This window comes from Notothenia rossii, assembly GCF_949606895.1.
Source record: "Notothenia rossii genome assembly, chromosome: 2".
Taxonomy (NCBI): Eukaryota; Metazoa; Chordata; class Actinopteri; order Perciformes; family Nototheniidae; genus Notothenia; species Notothenia rossii.
The window spans coordinates 77,184,680-77,204,835 of NC_136904.1; the positions used below are offsets into that span (position 1 = coordinate 77,184,680).

General features: G+C 41.2%; 2 protein-coding genes and 1 long non-coding RNA gene across 3 annotated transcripts in view; all 3 read right to left on the bottom strand.

Moving 5' to 3' along the window:
- The window catches only part of abca12 (ATP-binding cassette, sub-family A (ABC1), member 12), a 90,282-nt gene extending 79,507 nt beyond the window's left edge, over window positions 1–10,775 (bottom strand). Inside the window, exons 1-3 of the mRNA XM_079665762.1 lie at window positions 9,129–10,775; window positions 8,176–8,253; window positions 6,006–6,099 (exon numbers count right to left, since the gene is read on the bottom strand). Of these exons, the coding sequence (XP_079521888.1) occupies window positions 6,006–6,099; window positions 8,176–8,241 (160 nt within the window). The 5' untranslated portion in view covers window positions 8,242–8,253; window positions 9,129–10,775. The remainder of the gene's footprint in view (window positions 1–6,005; window positions 6,100–8,175; window positions 8,254–9,128) is intronic.
- Window positions 3,771–5,169, bottom strand: LOC307030544. Its single transcript, XR_013805683.1, has 2 exons — window positions 4,349–5,169; window positions 3,771–4,222 (listed from the first exon to the last, which is right to left on the bottom strand). It is a non-coding gene; the product is annotated as an uncharacterized lncRNA (long non-coding RNA).
- Window positions 10,776–10,915: 140 nt separating the features above from the next.
- Window positions 10,916–18,696, bottom strand: pofut2 (protein O-fucosyltransferase 2). The gene is made up of 9 exons (XM_079664958.1): window positions 18,548–18,696; window positions 17,194–17,447; window positions 15,871–16,015; window positions 14,455–14,565; window positions 13,942–14,008; window positions 13,703–13,828; window positions 13,145–13,325; window positions 12,733–12,856; window positions 10,916–12,123 (listed from the first exon to the last, which is right to left on the bottom strand). The coding sequence occupies exons 2-9, from the start codon at window positions 17,381–17,383 to the stop codon at window positions 11,970–11,972; spliced, it is 1,098 nt and encodes a 365-aa protein (XP_079521084.1). The 5' UTR covers window positions 17,384–17,447; window positions 18,548–18,696; the 3' UTR covers window positions 10,916–11,969.
- Between the last annotated feature and the right edge of the window lie 1,460 nt (window positions 18,697–20,156).

The window sequence follows — 20,156 nt, forward strand, 5'->3', positions numbered from 1 at the left end:
GCTCGGTTTAAAGTACCGAAACAGCAGAGGTCACGGCCCGCCCCGAGTCCCCAGTCCAGGCAGGAGACGAAGGCGAATTGGCCCAGAAAGTCTCCGGTTCCGGCTGCAGCCCAGGCGCAGCCAACCCGGAATTTCGGCCAGCAGGCGAGGAAGAAGAAGCTGGCGGCCTGACAGCCTCCTCTTCTTCCCTCGGTGACGGAGCTGGAAGGTTCCCCAGCTCCAGATGTGTTCCCGCTGCCTCGAGAGATGCCTCAAAGCCATCCTCAAGTGCACCAAAACACATGTCACAATATTGCTCTGTTTTCTCGGATAAAGCATTTTCCGCTGACGCATCCAGGCCTCAGGCTGAGGGCGCAGCTCAGAAAAATGAAAGAGAAAACAATAAAACCAATAAACAGCCCGCCATTTGTTCCCCTTTTGAGAGCAGCTACGGCCTCTCTCAAAAGGCGGACGATGAACGGGTCTGTGAAGGCACCGCCGCCACGCGCATGCGCAGTAACGACTGGGGCTGTGAGGCTACCACCGTCACGTGCAGGCGCAGTGCCGGCTGGGGTTGTGAAGGCACCTCCGTCACGCGCATGCGCAGTGTCGGTGGGGACTGTCAAATCGGGGTACCACCGTGTTCAGACACTAGAGGGCCCCATAACACAACAAGTAGAGACTCAGAGGGCAAAAGACGTGACATCTCCGCTGGCTCTAAGGAGCGAACAGTGGAAGATGCTCACAACGTCTGCTTGGGTGTTCAAGACAGTTACACGGGGTTACAGACTCCAATTCGCTGTCACCCCCCCTTGCTTCTCGGGCGTTCTGTATTCACAGGCCCGAGGGGAGTCAGCCCACATTCTAGAAAGAGAGATTCTCTCACTTCTAGAAAAGGAGGCTATATCTATAATACCCGCCGAGCGGAGTCAGAGCGGCTTTTCTTCCAAGTATTTCCTCGTTCCCAAACGGGGAGGGAACGGAATTCGGCCAATACTAGATTTGAGGGCTCTGAACAATATCTAAGAAGATACAAATTCAGAATGTTCACTCACACATCTCTGCTGCGTCTCGTGCGACAAAACGACTGGTTTACATCAGTCAACCTGAAAGATGCGTATTTCCACATCCCAGTATATTACCCACACAGGAAATATCTGAGGTTCGCATTTCAGGGGATCTGTTACGAATACAGAGTACTTCCCTTCGGTCTGTCTCTCAGTCCAAGAGTGTTTGTACGATGTACGGAAGCCGCGATAGCCCCGTTAAGACAACAGGGTATTCGCCTGGCAACCTACCTAGACGACTGGCTGCTTCTCGCACAGTCGGAATAGGAGGCTATTACGCAGACAAATGTCCTCGTAAAGCACCTGCTCAACCTGGGTTTCATAATAAACACAGAAAAGAGCATGTTGTGCCCGGCACAGACTGTACTCTTCCTGGGTTTACACCTGAACTCGGTGCCCAGCCCGCCTGTCAGCGGAAAGAGTGAAAGCTTTCAGAGCTTGCCTCGCTCATTTCCAGCTGCGCAAACATGTTCTTTTCAGATCATGCCTGCGGTTACTGGGGCTCATGGCGTCAGCCATCCTGGTTGTACGGCTGGGACGGTTACACATGAGGGAGTTTCAGCGCCGGGTAGCCGCTCTAAAACTAAACCCCGCGCGTCATGGAGCACGGAGAGTGATGGTTACTGTGAAATGCGTAATGGCACTGCGCCACTGGCTGCACCCGACTTTTCTGGTACGGGGCGTGCCTATGGGTGCTGTCCTTTCACGGAAGGTGGTCACCACAGACGCATGTCTGACAGGCTGGGGAGGTATTTACGAAGGTCGTCCGGTGAGGGGTCTCTGGAGCAGAGACCTCCAGCGGTCGCACATAAATTACCTGGAGCTTTTAGCGGTGTTCCTCACTCTAAAACGCTTTCTGCCTTTTCTCAGAGGACACCATGTCCTTGTGAGGACGGACAATACGACCACAATATCGTATATAAACCGACAAGGGGGTTTGCGCTCTCTCCAGTTACACATGCTGGCACGCAAACTGATCTTGTGGAGCTGCGGCCGTCTCCTCTCTCTGAGAGCGACGCACGTACCGGGTGTGATGAACCTCGGTGCAGACCTGCTGTCCAGAGGTGTACCACTATATGCAGACTGGACTCTACATCCAATGGTTGTGAGCCAGCTGTGGGTGCGTTACGGCCGAGCCGCGGTAGATCTGTTCGCATCAAAAGAAAATGCTCACTGTCAGCTTTTCTTTTCAATGCGCGATCAAAACGCACCATTAGGCGTGGACGCGCTCGCGCACATTTGGCCTCCGGTCCTCCTGCTTCCTCCACTAGGTCTCTTTATGACTGTAAGTGGAGGGTGTTTGAGGACTGGTGCCTTCAAAAAGGGCACACCTCTTTTCAATGCCCTGCGGGAGTGATTTTATCATTTCTACAGGACCTAATTGATAAACACAGAGCTTTCTCCACGATCGAAGTCTACCTGGCTGCTATTGCTGCATGCCATGTGGGTTTTGAGGGTAAGACGGCCGGCCAGCATCCTCTGGTCTGCCGTTTTATGAAGGGAGCTTGCAGGCTCCTTCCTGTTTCCAGGTCACTGGTGCCCTTATGGGACTTGACAGTGGTTTTAGATGGGCTCACTCGAGCCCCATTTGAACCCCTGGAAGAAGCTGACATGAAGCACCTGTCACTCAAGACAGTGCTGTTACTGACCCTGGCATCCGCCAAGCGAGTCAGTGACATTCATGCGCTATCTGTACATCCTTCATGCACTCAGTTCGCCCGAGGGTTAACGAGAGTGTTGCTGAAGCCCAACCCTGCCTTTATACCTAAGGTGGTTGGTTCATGTACCCCCTTTGACATTGAGGTATTTCCTCCGCCGCTGTGTCCCTCCGGGGAACAGCAGCCGAATTTGCTATGTCCAGTCCGTGCTTTACGCACTTATGTGGACAGATCAAAAGAGTTTCGTCATAATGACCAACTCTTTGTGTCCTGGGCTAACCCTCAGAAGGGCAAGCCTGTTACTAAGCAACGGCTCTCTCACTGGATTGTGGAGGCAATTGCTTTGGCTTACACAAGTCAGGGTCTGCAGGCACCTTCGGGTTTGCGTGCTCATTCGACTCGTGGTCTGGCTACATCCTGGGCTTTGTTCAGGGGTGTTTCCATCCAAGACATTTGTGCAGCAGCGAGCTGGTCCTCGCCGCTCACTTTTGTCCGCTTTTACAGATTAGACGTCTTTGCTCCCAGTGTGGCCCATGCAGTGCTGGGCCCCCTGCTGAGTTAGAGCTCTAACTGTTAAGTTCTGGTTGGTCTTGGTGACTTTTGAGATAAGCTCGTCTGGCAATTCGGGAGCTACAATATCCCATAGTGAGACATCGAACGGAGTGTTATGAATGAGAACTATAGGTTACTTACGTAACCCCAGTTCTCAGAGTAACATGAAGTGAGATGTCTCACCAGACGGCCCTCCTTGCTATGGTGAAGCGAGAAGAGGTGCTTATTTTGAATGACGCATGCGGCGTAGCGCAAGCTACTTATAGGGGGTGGATTCCCTGACGCTGACGTCAAGATCACCAGCCAATCAGGATTGGCGTAATGAGATTAATGCTTCTGTTTGCTCCGCGATGAGGCGCATCCCATAGTGAGACATCTCACTTCATGTTACTCTGAGAACTGGGGTTACGTAAGTAACCTATAGTTTCTGATGCTGCATATAACGCATCACAATGTGCCCATAATCCCATGCTGACAGGTGCATAGCAGTGTGAGAAAAAGTTTTTAGAGAGTACTTGTCCATGGACAAGTGAGTTTGGCAATTTACTTGTCCGAATACATTTTTCACTTGTCCAGAATGGACAAAAATTGGGGCCACTGGAATCTTCTTCTTCGCCATCGTATTTTACATTTTCACACATAGGGTTGGGTATCGTTTGGATTCGAACGATTCCGGTTCTGCTTTTCGATTCTGGTTATTTTCGGTTCTTTGAGAGGGTAAAAATAAGTCCCATGATAAAGTGGGAGAAAAATATATTTATGAAAACATTAAGTCAAATCTGTATTCCTATTTACAAATCACTTCATACTGTTTAATTTCTTATGGTTATTGAATACAATTATATAAAAATAATCTCTTCATTATTTAGTTAGTTCTAAGTGGTGCAGTTTGAGAATGTACAATTGGCCCAGTCTCCTCTGATGTTACACTGCAACCTGCCTGATACCTGCCTATGTAGAAAAGCGCTAGGCCTTAAATATAATGATAATAGGCTAATAATAATAGCTTATAATAATAAGTAATAATTAATTATTAGGCTACTTATTAGTAGCCTAATAATAAGGCCAAGCGCTTTTCTACAACTCAAAGACGCTTGCACGCTTACACATGTCCTTACGCATGTGTATTACATGCTGCAGCTGCCCAGCTGCTCACTGTTTGTAAAAGTAAATAAATAGTATTTTCATTTCAATAATGTACTTTCTATACCCTGCTTCATAAACAATACTGACATCCCTGTGCTCCTCCGAGTCTGGGGGTCCGGGGATGTGAGGACAGCGCGAGGACACAGGGAGGCTGCTTCACTTCATAAAGGAAATGGCGGTCAATATTAACAACACAGGAGCTAAAACGCTTAATAACCTTCATTACGTATTAGAGAAAGAACATAAGAAAGTTTGAAAAAGATGAGGCTGTTAAACGGGCAGCGGATCCGCTGTGTGTAGAAAGAGAGAGAGACGCTGAGCTGCACCATGCAGCGAACAGCTGATCCGGAGAATAGAGAGAGAGAGAGCTGTGGTCCGCGGGGCTCGGCCTCGCCTCCTGTCCCCACAACTCTTATTAATCCCGGTACCGGACAATTGTTATTTGTTCCTACTCGGAACAGAGTTTTGCTTCCCAACCCTGCCACTGTGCTACACTTCCAGCGCTGCCCCGCCCCGCCCTAACTGTACAGAAAGCGGCGAGATGCATTCCCTTAGGAATCGACAAGCAGAACCGAAACTAACATTTCTAAACAAACAATGGCGGACACTGACAATTTGCGAATGAGTTCTGCCTTCTGTAAACTGAATTTATCAATAAATCAGGGCGAAAAACGTCACTTGTCCGCCGGACAAGTCAATTGAAATATCTACTTGTCCGATATTGTAAATAACACGTCCCGGACGGTGGGACGTGTACTTTTTCGCACACTGGCCGAGGATGACGTTCTCTTAAAATAATGCTGACGCAGTTTTAAATGTTCTTTCTGAAAGACGCAGCTTATTTGTTAAAGAACCAGGCTTACTGGAATTAAAAAGGCTTTAGGTACGTTTTTGAAATCTTGTGGTATTTTTTTTTCCAAACCAACTGGTTTGAGTGTCGGCCCCTCCCTCTGTAACCCCATATTTGGGTTTCATCTGCCATCATATCTGGCACAACAATAGCAGAAAAAAATACTTGTGTAACACTCCCTCCTGAATAACCTTTACCCGCATTATTGCAGAAAGATGAATGTACTTTCTTTCATCCGGGGTTGAATAACAAAGGAGTGCAAATACCATGTCAACAGTGCAGGGATAGGCTCAGATATCGAGTTAAACGTTCCTTTTATTTACCTTCATTGTGGAATCGGAATGCCCAATGGATTTTAAACAATAGACAAACACCCTGCTGCCCAGGTCAAGTCATTATTTGGTGACGAAAGCTTCCATTACTCAACAGCCAATTGGATCTTTCCCTTGTGTCTGACACTTTAAGATCTTGCTATATGAAGTTAAGAGATAGCAGCCAACAAATCTTTACTGTATTTCGTGGAAAAAAAATTGCTGATATGGAGACAAACAATAATTCTTAAGTACAGAATTACCAGCTGTGTGTCTCTTATCCAGTAGTTACTTTATTCTGTTTTCAGTCCATTCCATCTTATTGGTTATTGATTGCATAACAGTGTGTGAAGTTATGTATTTGTAGCACTATTTAATTACATGTCCTTAACATGGATCTAAATCAAAGCACTTTTGTATACCCGTGCGGTGTTGTACTTACATATATCTTTTTGAACTGGAGGGAACTGGTTGCGTGTCACAGCAATGATGATGAAGATGATCAGAGGCCAGGCGACCAGAGTCAGGGACCATAGCTGTAACACAGGATATGATAAAACAGCAATATCAGTTAATAAAGAGGTCATTTACATTGTTTATATATAAACTGAATATGTGACCTGCTCTATCGAAATCAGTCGCATTGACCCGAAGACACATTTTGAGTTGTACACTGCTGGAAAGAGGATATTCCTAGCTTTCTAATGATGTCAGGATTGTTTTTGTACTCCAAATATTAGGCGAAATATGTCACATTATATAGTGACTGTCACCGAGTCATCATTTTGAGAAAAAGGCCTTCAAAGTTTTCTCTTCTCTGGAATCCATCCATCTGATTGATTATTAGCGGAGAAAATGATAAAAATACTACGGAGGGAAGATATTTTCGTTTGGATTACTGGTCTGGGGGAAGCTCGCGAGTGTGTGTGTGTGTGTGTATACGTGTGTGTGTTTGTGTATTTTTGCGTTTGTGTGTATTGCGTTTCTTTCCCGGGGAAAACCCTCATGAGAAACAACGGCTGTTGTTAGGCCTGCTGTGACGTTAAATTACTCCGTTATCCACTTGTAATTATGCCGTTACAAGCTTCAAAGTTGTATCTATCATCTGAATTTGCCGAAACAAGTTTAATATTCTGAAACGCAAGACTTTGTTTAATTGAAATCAGATGAAAACAAACTGTAACAGACCCTGCCGTGTTATTTATGATTACTCTACGCCAGGGGTCGGCAACCTTTTTGATATGAAGTGCCATTTAAAAAAAAAAATGTTATCAGCGTGCCGACGGTCGAGAATTATCAACGGGGGGGGGGGGGGGGGGTTGAGGAGCTTGACGCTCGTGAACTATCAGCCGGAGGGCGGGGGGAGCCTCGCTGCGGGGAAGTAGTGTGAGGACCTGTCAACGAAACTTATACATTTACCACATTTAAATAATTGGTTTAAACGGCATAATAATAAGGACAATCGTCCGTTCTGTGATTCTCCAGAACACACATGTTATGATATTAGGGTCATGCAGAGTGAGATGAGATCGTCGTCCCGAGAGAGAGAGAGAGAGAGAGAGAGGGGTGTGGCTTGTGCATGTGTGTGTGTGGATGGCAGAGCGAGAGTGAGGGAACGTGTGTATGTTTCTGGAAGTGAAACGAGGCAGCAGAAAAACAGAGGTCTGTGATGTATTTTGTGAAACAGAAGAACAGCTAAATAAATGCAACGGCCTCCCAATAAGAGCTCGCCTCTCTCCAGTCATTTAAGCTAAAGTGGGTTATTGAACCTGAAGCTTGTTGCTTCTGCCCTCCTCGACTACGGTCTGGGAGCCGACAGGAAAGTTCAACACACAGATGGCCAATCCGCCCCTTTGTAGCATATTATTTCGATGAGCAGATCGCCACTGGGCTTTCAACTAAAGACACAGCCACGCAAAAACTGCGGCATTTGTACAGCTCCTTATGGGTAGGCCTACTGCAATTTGTGAAGTGCTTTCCTCCGTGGTGAAACGATCAGCACTGCACCACGGAGGAAAGCGGCAGAAAGTCACCTGGAGTTAAAGAGAGCGGGGCTGCGTTGCGTGCAGGTAGACACGCTCTGGCGGCGGTCTCGTTCAGGATCCGAAAATACAATTTAAATATTATTGCACACTTATTCCACTTATTCCTAGTGTGCCACTGGTTACGGTGCCAGGATTGCCGACCCCTGCTCTACGCTTACATTCATAATGTCAGCCGGAGGGAGGGGGGGCGGCGCAGCGGAAGAGCAGATTGCCTGTCATCTTCCCTCGACAAGTTTAAAGAATGTATTTATCGTGTGAGTTTGGAAATAAAAGTTTCATATTCTGAAAGCCAAGACTTTGTTGGTTTAAAATAAAACAAAACACCCGAACCCCGAAAAAATAGTTTTTTACTCAAATCCACGTTTATTTTGAAATGAGCCGTTGCGACTTCCGACTGATTTCGATAGAGGGGGTCACATATGTTAGGGGATAAATGGTTAATTAATCCTGAAATATGGAGCATCCCTCCGTTAAAGGTGCTGTATGTGATTTATTCCCCCAAATCCTTCTTAAGAATCCATGTGCTTGTATCGAAATAGAATTGCCCAGCTCTTGGAAGTCACTTACTGGCTGTCTGATGGCTGCGAGCCCATTCTTCCAGAGGAGAAGCTTCAGCTGCCGGAAAAAGGCCATCAGGAGAGGAGGCTAGAAACAAAAACAAACATATGAGAATGATCAATCAATGCATTTATTTCCTGTTTTAAATTATCTACAAAATGTAAAAGAAATATTGACACATGTCCATCCCTGTTTCTCACAGTCCAAGGTGATGTCTTTAAATGTTTTTGTTTAATCAGTCGTAAATCTAAAGATTTTCAGGTTACTGTGATAAAAAACGGAGAAAAGCTGAAATACATTTTTTTTTTTAGATAGAATTTTCTTCATTTTCAGTTTGAGTCATTTCTATGATTAAATGATTATCTGAATTGTTAATCAAAGGGTCTACCGAAGTGCTTCACAGCAAACATCACATTATAATAAAATATAATATTACAATAATAGATAAAGGGCACACATAAGAATAGATAAAAGGCACATAAAGGCTATGGACAGACAATAAAAGCATACAAATAGATAAAAACATAGCTCAAACTGACTCGAAAGCGAGGGACAAGAAGTGGGTCTTCAGGCGGGACTTGAACGTTTTCAAGTTATCATGAACTAAGTTCCTATGGTGCTCAAAGAACAAAAATAAATACATTTCCCTGAAAACTGGGAAACTCCATGTGTGGAGGAAGACAGATTGGACCCTGTTTTAAAATCAATGAGTCAACTGTAAAGTCGACATTGAAGGTGGCAGTTAAACATACTAGTCTTACAATATGTATGACACGTGCATAATTCAATTTATCTTATTTTGTGTCATACTTTGATATAGCCTAGTAGTAAACTGAACGTGGACACAAATAAAGTTTCTCAAAAATCCACATGCATAAATCCCGTCATGAAAATGCGTTAATAATTGACAATATAAAAGAAGTCACTGTTAAATGTTTTTATTAATAAAGTATGAGCCTGACCTGCTTGCGTGTGTCCTCTTTACTGTTGAAAACGATGTGTTATCTGACGGTAGAGCGCAAGATAACGAAGAACATGGCGCGAGCTGGCCCCTAGCAGGATACCCTTTCCATCAGACGATTCAAAATAAAAGAGAAAATCACGCCCAAAACCCCAAAAATTCAAAACAAAAATAGTGACCCAGCGATTTCTGCACAGGATAAACAACCTTCACCTCAGTTGTTGCCTGCTGCTTATGTGAGTAGCTCAACCTGTATGTGTGAAAAGGTAAATCTGAAGAGGGGCGTGTACGGCTGCGACCTGCCTGACTACACAGTATGGCACCTGACTTCAGGGAACACGGTAATATCTGTACTCAAGGTGCCCTTTATATAATGTCATTCTATTTTAAGCTAATCATAACGTATCTGACATAATGTATTACTAAAGCTTATGAAAGATGTTTTAAAAAATATATAGAATCAAGCTAATTTGGATCAAGCTACCTGATTCCTTTGAACATTAAAGTGTAGTCTTACATTTCTAATAATACACATTTCTGTAAAAATGTTTTAAAAAAGGTTGATCACATATTTGTTGAGCTTTTCCTGTGTTTGAACAGCAGTATAATGTGTCAGTTCCTCTTCAGGGTAAGACTTCTGGGTTTAGGTTAGAAAAGTGATTAATAGAGGAAAGATGAATGTGTGAATAAGATGTAATGTTACAAAACATTTGATATGTATGTTATACAAGTAAGAGCATTGGTTTAAAGGGGACAGAGCAACTAAGCATCAGAATACACTCTGCTAATGTCAGTACGATGTTGTTGAGGATGGTCTCCAGGGTACATCTCTGTATAGGGGATCCACAGGGAAAAGAAACAAATCAATGCAGTGTATTTGCATAAAGCTGCACATCGTATGACTATCTTGAGAAAACAAATGAAAGAAAGCCAAGAAAAACTGACCAAATGTTATTTTTAAACTAAAGTATATGATTTGAAATGTACAAATAAATACCATCACAATTGCTTCATTTGCACAAGATTAGATTCAAGATTTGAGAATTCTTTTTTTCCTTTAATCAGATTTCTATGTGACTATAGCCTGATGTAGCTTAAATTAATGTCATTTTTAACTTCACTTTCATACACAAACACACACCCCCTGTGTGGGTGTACTTAATTGCAACTGATAAATACACAGCTGAGTGACTCAGCAGAATTGTACATAAAGAGTGGAGCCTGAACTATCAGGTTAACATGTGCCAGTTAACTTTTACCATTACCAGACATTTCAAACGAGGCAAAACAAAGGAGAATAGAAAGCCTCAGGGTTGGGCAAACTGAGAGCATAGGTGACATATGACACTATCATACTGTTATGCATCAAGTGAATTCCATAATCAAAGTAGTCTTACTGGTTTTTCATCTTCATACATGCAGCGAAAAATCATAAAAGTCATACAAGAAATCTCTGCGGCTGTAAAGACTACATACATATAACATCCTGATGTTGGAACGCCTCAATCACACTCTTTTTGTCAAGAAATGTGAATAAATAAACATTCCTAATAACAATAACATACTTTAAAGAGATAACCTCTTATAATCAAACAATGTTTAACATCACCATTTCTAAACTTGAGCTATTGACTTCTCGTTGAGATTAAAATATAGAGAGAGGAAAATATAAGCATCAGCAATCAAACGTTAAACATAATCACAAATGCCATGTTTAAACCCGCCTAAAATCTTTAATTTACCATGAAAATAATACAACTACTGTATAAAGCAAGTCTTGAGACAAAGCCCACACCAAACATGTTTTAATCAAAACACGGGCATCTTCAGGAATGAAAAAAAGGGTGTGTTCAGGACAGCTCCATGGCTAGCAAGTGTTGAAGAGATAGTGGCTAATTTGTGGCGTTTTAATTCCTTTAAAACATATTTTAATAAGCAAAGATACTATCATGGTCAATGCCAATCACATAAAGAAAAAAGAAAATTAAGTTAAGCACCATCAAAAATCATCATGATATTCATTATGACGACTTTCATATTTCCTACTTTTCAAACACCAATAATATATATAATATGAAATTTCATGTAACAAATGTTAATACTGGCAATGCATAAAGGGAAAATAATTCACATCACAGAAACAAGGTAGAAAAGAAACCAAATGCACTTAATTTGAAACAATTGTGAGCTAGAAATATTCAGCTCCTTACTAATTTATAGGGAAATGTGTGAAGTACTTAAATAACACTGGGTAACAAAATACATATTTGAAAAGAAATTGTAAACACAGCTTTACTTGTCTTCAAAAAGTTCCACAGGGCACCTTTTATTAAAAATGCAATATACGATTGTTCCTTCACCATTTTCTGGGGTTATTTTTGAAAAATGTAATTGTATATTTAAATAACGTATAGATACTCAACATCTTTGAATCTCACAAAGTAAACTGATAATAGTGCACCACAACACTTCAAAGAACACTCTTCTGCAGTCTTTATAAGTCACTTTTTCTCACCAGTGGTGCTGGTAATAAATATGAGGAATTATGTTTAAAAACTGAAGCTGTCAATAAAAGATAAATATTCCACATAAAACTAAAATAAATGTTTGCAGATTTTCAGATTACAGTTATACATGTTTGGCAGCCAAGCCTTGGCATTGTATAAGGTTCAGTCACAGTGGTCACTTCAGACCTGATTGCACAATTCTGAAACCATCAAAAGTAAACAAAAGATAATACCCCATTAAACAGTAAAAATATATTTTAAAATTCCATACAAATAATTGTCCCTTTTAACACTGCTGTTGGCACTTGTGTGTGTCAGGAAAGTGAGTGGTTGCATCAATAAGCAATTTTCCAGTGTGTGGGTTGTTCACATTCCTTCTCATTGTCCCCGCAGAAACGATTGTATGTCGCTTTGGGGTCAAAACCCAAAATCTCCCTCTCTTCATGGATCCGGAAAGAGAAGGTGGACACTGAAGTTCCAATGAAATATCTGATGAAAAGAAAAACAGTGATGCAAGAGACGTGCAACCTTGGGAAATGACATGTTCACGTGACATGCAAAGAGATAGGCATGTACAGCTAGAACTGGTTTTTCAAGTGGAAACATTTTCTATGGTACGGAATGAGAGTGGCAAGGCTGCTGAAATATCTGAGGTATTTGGTGTTGCAAAACCTTTGTTATCAAATTGAAAACAGAGTAAGAACCAATTACTTTATTACCAAGAAGGTCATTAACCTATGAAATGTGTCATTTTGTTGTCTGATACAAATACCCTGTCATTTATACACTATCATATCTACTGTATATATGTTTTCTGATTTCTATATTATAGAACTTTATAAATTATCTAGAAAATGTTATGTGGAGTATTCTTGTGGTTCATGTCTTTTCTACTTTAGATATGTGTATAGACTTGCAGCTGTTCATTGTTTTTATTTGTTTTATTTAATTATGTTTATAGTTTTTTCCACCTTTAAAGATATTTACATTGTAATGCCTGAACACACTGCTGCAACTGTTACTAAATCATTTCCCAATATTGGATCAACTCGTTATTTCGTAATGAATACATGTAAAAACACCTTAACAATTATTTACCTTGCATGGGCACATATCCACTGGTCGATGATGGCCACCCCCCCATCTTTGAAGAGCTCCAGGTCCTCTGTGGACGGCTCAAACCGCACCATGTCTGGCAACAACCTTCTCAGCTCCTTCGACTCTACAAAGTGACATACATTAAACAGGATTATAGACAGTAGCATTTATAGCGAATATACTTGAATAGAAGTCACTATAATGACTGCTATACAGTAGGTAAGCTACTATTATTAATTATAGTTGTCCTATTACAGTAACATTATCATTATAACACAATGCAATCATATTTTATTTTATCAATGCAGTACGAAAGGATTTAGAATGTTTTCACTCCCGATTAAAAACGAAAATCACAAAGCCTTTTAAATCAAATACAATTTGAAATTGTCTAAAGACCGTATGTCTTTACCTTCCTCATCGGCATCTGTTGCAACAAACACTTTTTCAAGTTTGTGCTTCTTCATCAAGCTGCGTATTTTTTTCACTGCTCCTTTAAGGCTGGGTACATCCTCCCGATGACCCCAGATAAAGTCCTTCCTGCGCAGGTGGACCCCCAGATATGGACCCCCTTTAGCCGAGCCCAACTTGGCCTGAGGAGGAAATAAATAAAGAGACGGAACATTGTTAAATTATTGCTGAAACTTGATTGATTGAATTTGGAAAATAAACAAATGCAGACTCAAGCAGCACATTCATACATACTGTACATACAGATGATTTAACAGCAGGCATATTTTTCACATCATCCCAATGAAATCTGACAGCAAACAGGTATTGAGCAGTAAAGGGTGTGCGTGAGATGATAAGCTCAAAAATGTAAAACATTCTCAAAGACAAAAGAGTCAAATTCACATGATGCAAATGGACTCACATGGTAAATACTTGGATAATATACTGTACATTTCCACAATCTTTATTCCACTTGTACAATCCCATAATCATGCCACAATCAGAAAAATGTACTCACTTTCATGCGAGTCCAGTCCTCACTGTAAATAGTAAAGTCTCTGTCATCTGAGGAGTTCAGGTACTTTGCTCTGAAGTCATCTCCTATGAGTCTCAGGTGCTTGGCAAAAACCATGCTGCGGCGGGTCTACACAAAACACAGAAAATTCAACATTTCCAAAGTTCCAAATGACACACAAAAAAAGTGTTATGTATTGCCTGAAACCTAGATTATTTAATTGATATAAACCGATGACTTACATCCCAGTAATCCTTTCCAGCATAGTGATCATGGAGGAGTGTCTCTGCTCGGTCAAGCATAACCGACCTGCAAAAGGGTGCGGTACAAAGAGATTAATCCAAGTCAGTATCAACAAGGTCAAACTAAAATCCGAACTGTAAACTTTACCACATTTAAGATAATCTTTCAGGTATTTTACATATAAAAGAATGACATGTTTGGCTGTCTTATAAAGGATTGATACTGAATACTTTAGATAGTAACTGATACGTTTGGACCGATCATTTTCGTTTCCGTCATATTGGTTGTTTGTTGACTCACATATTATATAGTCAATTAGCTACACCTGTCATATAAGATGTATGATGAGATTAGTAATGGTTATCAGTTACATATTAAAGTTCACTTTAGAAGCTAGGAATGCTCGTTAAAGTCAGAAGATTATACTGTATTATGTAAAATGAGTTGCTCTATATGTACAGTATGTGTATAGTCCTTGCAGTTTATATCAGATTGTTGCTCAGTAGACTCACGTCGCCGTGATGTTCTTCAGGAGGACAGGGGACATGATGGAGGCATGCCCTTGGGCTGATATACACGTTACATTTCGAGCTCTCGTCTCCTCGTAGCCCCAAAACCAGCCCCTTGGTAACACACACACAAACACAAACAAAATAAAGGCAACATTTTTAAATGGATGGAGAGAAGAGGGATATGGGCAAGAAAGAAGAGATGGATATCATTCAATTAATTTTCTTTTGCACTTAAGCATAATCAATCTTAATAAATAAATGTGGGAACAATAAAGAACAAAAAATGCCTTCTAATAGAGGGCAGGATACAAAAATGTAGGCAGAACAACCTATGTAGTTAAGGATCAAGATTATCTTTGTCCAACTGTCTGAATTATGTCTCCTGAGTTATTCTACTTTAATTAAAATTCATTTTGTTTGGCACTTAAGCTTAATAAATCTCTTTTTCTGTGCGGGAAAAATTAACAACAACAAAAATGCTTCTAAAGAGGGCAGGAACAAAAAAGTGGGGCGGAAAAATCTTGTACTTTATTTCTTCTTATTTCCAAATGAAAACTTTAGATTCCTTTTTTCCACCAAGATTTGTATATTTCTACTCATACGATGATCGTGATATGTTATAATGTTAACATTTTATTAAAGTAAATCCTATCAATTGTATTTACGTAACAGGCAGCATTTCTAATTTATTTAAAGCTTGAACCTAAAAATGTCTTAAAGATGCAGTAAACAATTTTTTGTTTAAGTCCAAGATACACAATTTACTCTGCTTATGCGGCAATCTTCCACATTCTTATTCTTTTTTGTAAAGGGACTGGAGCAGATACTGAAATTGGCAACACTTTTAACAGAATATTGAATAAAAGAGTGTTTTGAACCAAGAAGCAATCAAATCGAACAGTCATCCCAGCTAATTTCTATCTGTTAACACATAGTTTACTATATTTAAACTTTAGACTTTATGCTTATGATGATATAAGAATGTACTTTTCATATGAGGAATCATTTATCCATTCTAATCCTCGGGTGGCGCCTCCGTTTTGATGTGTTTATCATGTTTGGACTATAAGCAGATATGTTTATGGCCAGCCTAAGTCTCAGTTAAATATGCAGACCCTGTGAGAGTTTGGCAGAAATGATGGTTAAATAGAGCGTGAACACTTGTCTGTGTACTGTTCGCACTGTCATTATCCTTCCTCATTTTCCAGTCAATGTAGCAAAAAGAATTTCAATCACAATGCCGAGAATTTAAATCTAATCTAATGTTGAGGGTGTCAAAAGAAAAAGGTATTCAGAAAACATCAGCCTAATGACAACTAGCATGGTTTATAAAAGATAATGAAGATGAAGTGGTAATCTTGTTAATTCAGTCTTAGTGTTTTTTAAATGCAGATTCTTTGCAGTGTGTTTCTTTACCTGTAGTAGCCCTGTTTATCTTTGGAGTACATCAACTTGTCAATGCATGGCCGCTCATCAACTTTTTCCTCCCATTTCCCATCAGTCCATCCCTCAGCATAGTTTTGCAATACCAGAACCTGGTCTATGAAAGGGCCTCCGTTTTCTAGATCCAAAAGAGAAGCCAAATGTGCATTTTGAAAAACAACTATTAATATGTATTATTTAAAGTATAGAAAAAAGAAAAAAAACAATTTTCAACCATAAAGTGATGGGGTTTTAATAGGTTCACAGGCAAGACTGGATATGGCCGTTCCCAATTTAAAATCTGATTTTATCACTCTGCAGCATGCACTTCTTGATTCCAAACTGCAATTGAACAGTAAAGCAATGCTTTTTGCTCCCAAGTCAGTGTCCTCTTGCCTCTCCATTGACACCCTTGATGGCGTCTCTGTTGAGTTTGTCGATACCTACAAATATCTTGGCTTTTGGTTGGACAGTAATCTGAACTTCAAACACCATATTGAAGTTCTAAGAAATTGAAATTCACTCTTGGCTTCCTTTACAGACTTAAATGTTGTTTTTCAACTTCATCCCGTAAAAGGTTGGTCTCTGGCTTATTCCTGTCCCAGCTGGACTACGGTGATACCATTTATAGATTTGCCTCTCCCACTGTTTTAGCCAAACTTGACCCACTCTACCATGCTGCACTGCGTTCTATATCAAATGCACCCTATAGGACTCATCATTACAAACTATATAGCCTGGATGGTCCTCACTTACTATGCGTAGGATGCAGCCTTGGTTTTTATTAATGTATAAAGCCATTTTAGGAAAGCTTCCACTCTACATATGTGCCAGATTTGCTCCAGTTTGTGACTTTTACAACCTCAGATCCAGTGCCTGGATACGGTTCCAGGTACCTGCTGTGCGGACTGAGGCTGGGAAAAGGAGTCTTTTTTATTATGGTCCTTGGTCTTGGAATGACCTTCAATCACGCCTCAAACTGACGGCACTTGTCTCAATAGCATGTTTTAAATTGAAGTTGTCTGAAGTCCTTACCACTAGCTGCTATTGCAGTAATAAGTAGTGCGCCTTTCTTACTGTCCTAATGTGCACAATGTAGTGACTGCTTTTTTGTCTTTTGTTTTCTTATGTTCTCTGTATTTTATATGTTTGTGTTATGTGTAACGTTGCTGCCTTCTTGGCCAGGTCAGCATTGCAAATGAGATTCTATCTCTTTTGCTTTTATCTGGTTAAATAAAGGTAAAAAAAAAAAAAAAAAGACAGATCAAAACCTTCAGAAAATGTAACTCTATTCCCGGTCAAAGACAAAAAGCTCACCAGCGATGAATTCCTCAAACTCAACGACAGGCACATTGACCTGCAGGCTGGTGAGGCTGAAGAACTCCCCCCATGGGATGCGCATCTGATGGATGTTTGAGCTCTGCCAGTGGTAGAGTCGACCCCATGGGGGCAACACCAACACCCAGTCATCCCCTTCCTTCCTCAAAGTCTTCACCAGGGAGGCCATGCGGATATAGACATCCCTCCGCAGATTGAAACCCTCCGGGGGGTTCACATCGTACAGGAGGTACCTGTGATGACAAGTGAACACGTGAAGTATTAAAATGTTTGTGGATGGATGAAAAGCAGCATCATGCGCTTGGTTAGAAAAAACAAGAGTGAAGGCTAATCGTCTACATCAAATCTAGCATATTAAGTGATCAAGCAACCTTGATTCAGATTTAAATGTGTCTATACAACAAAATGTCTATTGTACCTTTCAACTATGTTTACGTCTAGGTTATTTATGTACCGATAATGTAAAGATTTCTAGAAATCTATTCCATCTTTCTTATGTTTTAAATATGTGTGGTTTATGTAAACAGTTCACAGGCAGTTCACATCCTGTGCCAACATTTACGATGGGTTGTTGTTGATAGAACTGAATTGTGGCAACTGTTCAACAGGAAATGATTATAGATACAATAAGCATACACTGAAAGGATTACACAAACAAAATAGTGCCATGACATTATACATAAAAGCTAAAGAGGAAAGTCAGGCATAAGTAACCTTGAAAATGTCCAAGAGGTTTCAATTAAAATTTAAATATTAATTTATAACCAAAAAGCACCAAAATCGAATGAAATGAGGTGCCCTACTTGTCCAGTGTAGTAATACAATGGTGGATTGATATTGAGTCAATTTCTCTCATGAGTCTCATGACATAAAAGCTATTGAAAAAATTGAAAAGTGTTTAAAGACAAAACCTTAAAAACTACACTTAAAAACTGAAGTTTGTTCCAATACGAAGATTGTGTCCTTAAAATGAGCCACCTCGCAATTGTATGCACATTATTTATTCAGCCGTTTGCGGTTAATCTGATGGGAAATATATCATTCAAAAGAGAGAAAAAAGCGTATTAAACTAGACGAACGCGAACATGGCTGCAATCTACGGCAAGCCTTCAACCTGCGGCACAACACCGGGGTTGCGTTCCAGTAGTGCATTTAGCTTAGGAACCTTCCTAACCAAGTGAAATGACCCGGAAGTACGTCAGTGGCAGCCATGTTAAGTGCCTATCCAATTCTCGAAATGAAAGGAAAGGAGGTTTCAAACTTCCTTTAGCTTAGGAACCACTGGACCTCCCTTTAAGGCCCTGACACACCAAGCAGTCACCAGAGAACTCACCGACGCCGACTGTTGCGTCGCCGTGTTCTCCTGCGTCTTGCTCATTTGTCGCACTGGAACACACCGCAAAGACTTCAGCCGAGCACGTACGAACTGCGCATGCGTGAGTGGCAATAACTCTCCTTACCAGCAGGTGGCGGTAGTGTGTATTCATCATTCAAAAGAGGCAACAACCGGAAGACAGAGAAGAAGAACAGACTGCGTGATGATTCTAAACAAACAACAAATAGCGTGTGCATTCCATTTTCACTCTCGTCCATCGAAAACATGTTTCGTGCGGTACTGGAGCTATCAGCCATTGGAGTGTTGCTTGTGGGAGACATTCTCAAGCAACCGTTTCGCTTCTCATGCACTGATTCGCTAGCTGAACAGCCAATCAGACTGATTTCTTTGTCCGACTGCCTGTGGCCGACGCATGGCCGATTCAACATGTTGAATCGGCCGTGCGTCGGCCATGAAAGGCCAAATAAGGCGTGTCACAGCCGACGGTGCGGGACACACAACATTGAGTTTGGGTGACAGGGCACGCTTCGTCGTCCGACTAACGAAAACGGCCAATTTCGGCCTGGTGTGTCAGGGCCTTTACGAAAGGAGAGGAGAAAATGCTGCCCCACAATGCCCTGTAGCCGCAGCATTTGCCGTCACACAACAGTCGGCCGTTCACGGAAACAACCGATTATGGCTGAGAAATGATAGTTACGGTGCTTATTAAGCATTTTAAAACGTATGTGGTAACTTGCCAAAGTGCTTTGTTTTGAACGTTCATCAGTATTATAATCAAAAGGAGAAATACGAACGTTAGTTTTTACTGAAATGATCAAATAAGGCCCATGTAGTCACTCAGAAAAAATCAGGACATTCTGATGTACAGTTTCAAAATAAAAGACCTTTGGAGACAGGGATGATAGCTCATATGAGACTTCAAAGGTCTTTTATTTTGAAACTGTACATCAGAATGTCCTGATTTTTTCTGAGTGACGACATGGGGTGTCCTGCTATCACCCTGGAGTGAGATGGATCTATGATACTGGACAGTCTTTGTTTTATTCTCATCTAAAAACAGGGATGATAGCTCATATATGAGACCTCAAAGGTCTTTTATTTTCAAACTCTACATCAGAATGTCCTGATTTTTTCTGAGTGACTAGATGGGGTGTCCTGCTATCACCCTGGAGTGAGATGGATCTATGATACTGGACAGTTTTTATTTTATTCTCATCTAAAAACAGGGATGATAGCTCATACAATAGAGATTTCAAAGGTCTTTTATTTTGAAACTCTACATCAGAATGTCCTGATTTTTTCTGAGTGACTAGATGGGATGTCCTGCTATCACCCTGAAGTGAAATGAGTCTTTGATACTGGACAGTTTTTGTTTTATTCTCATCTAAACACAGAGGGATGATTTTTTTTTACTCTACCGTAATGCATAGGATATTCGCGCACCGCAATATCACTTGAGGGCTGGCTTGACTAGGTTTTCCCGAGTGGAGGCTGGCTTGACCGCAGTTAGTTTAGCATACTCAGCCCGACTCAGCCTGGTTGTTCCTGGCCCGAGAACCACGATTTATGGGGCCATTACATCACCAGAAAATCCCAATTTAAGGGG

Excerpts from the sequence above, each read along its gene's own strand:
- pofut2 (XM_079664958.1), bottom strand. The coding sequence starts at position 17,383 with ATGGCCTCCCTGGTGAAGACTTTGAGGAAGGAAGGGGATGACTGGGTG. Across the intron at positions 16,016-17,193 it reads GTTTGAGGAATTCATCGCTG|AAAACGGAGGCCCTTTCATA; the intron begins GTGAGCTTTTTG and ends TTTTGGATCTAG. Across the intron at positions 12,124-12,732 it reads TGGATATGTGCCCATGCAAG|ATATTTCATTGGAACTTCAG; the intron begins GTAAATAATTGT and ends TCTTTTCATCAG.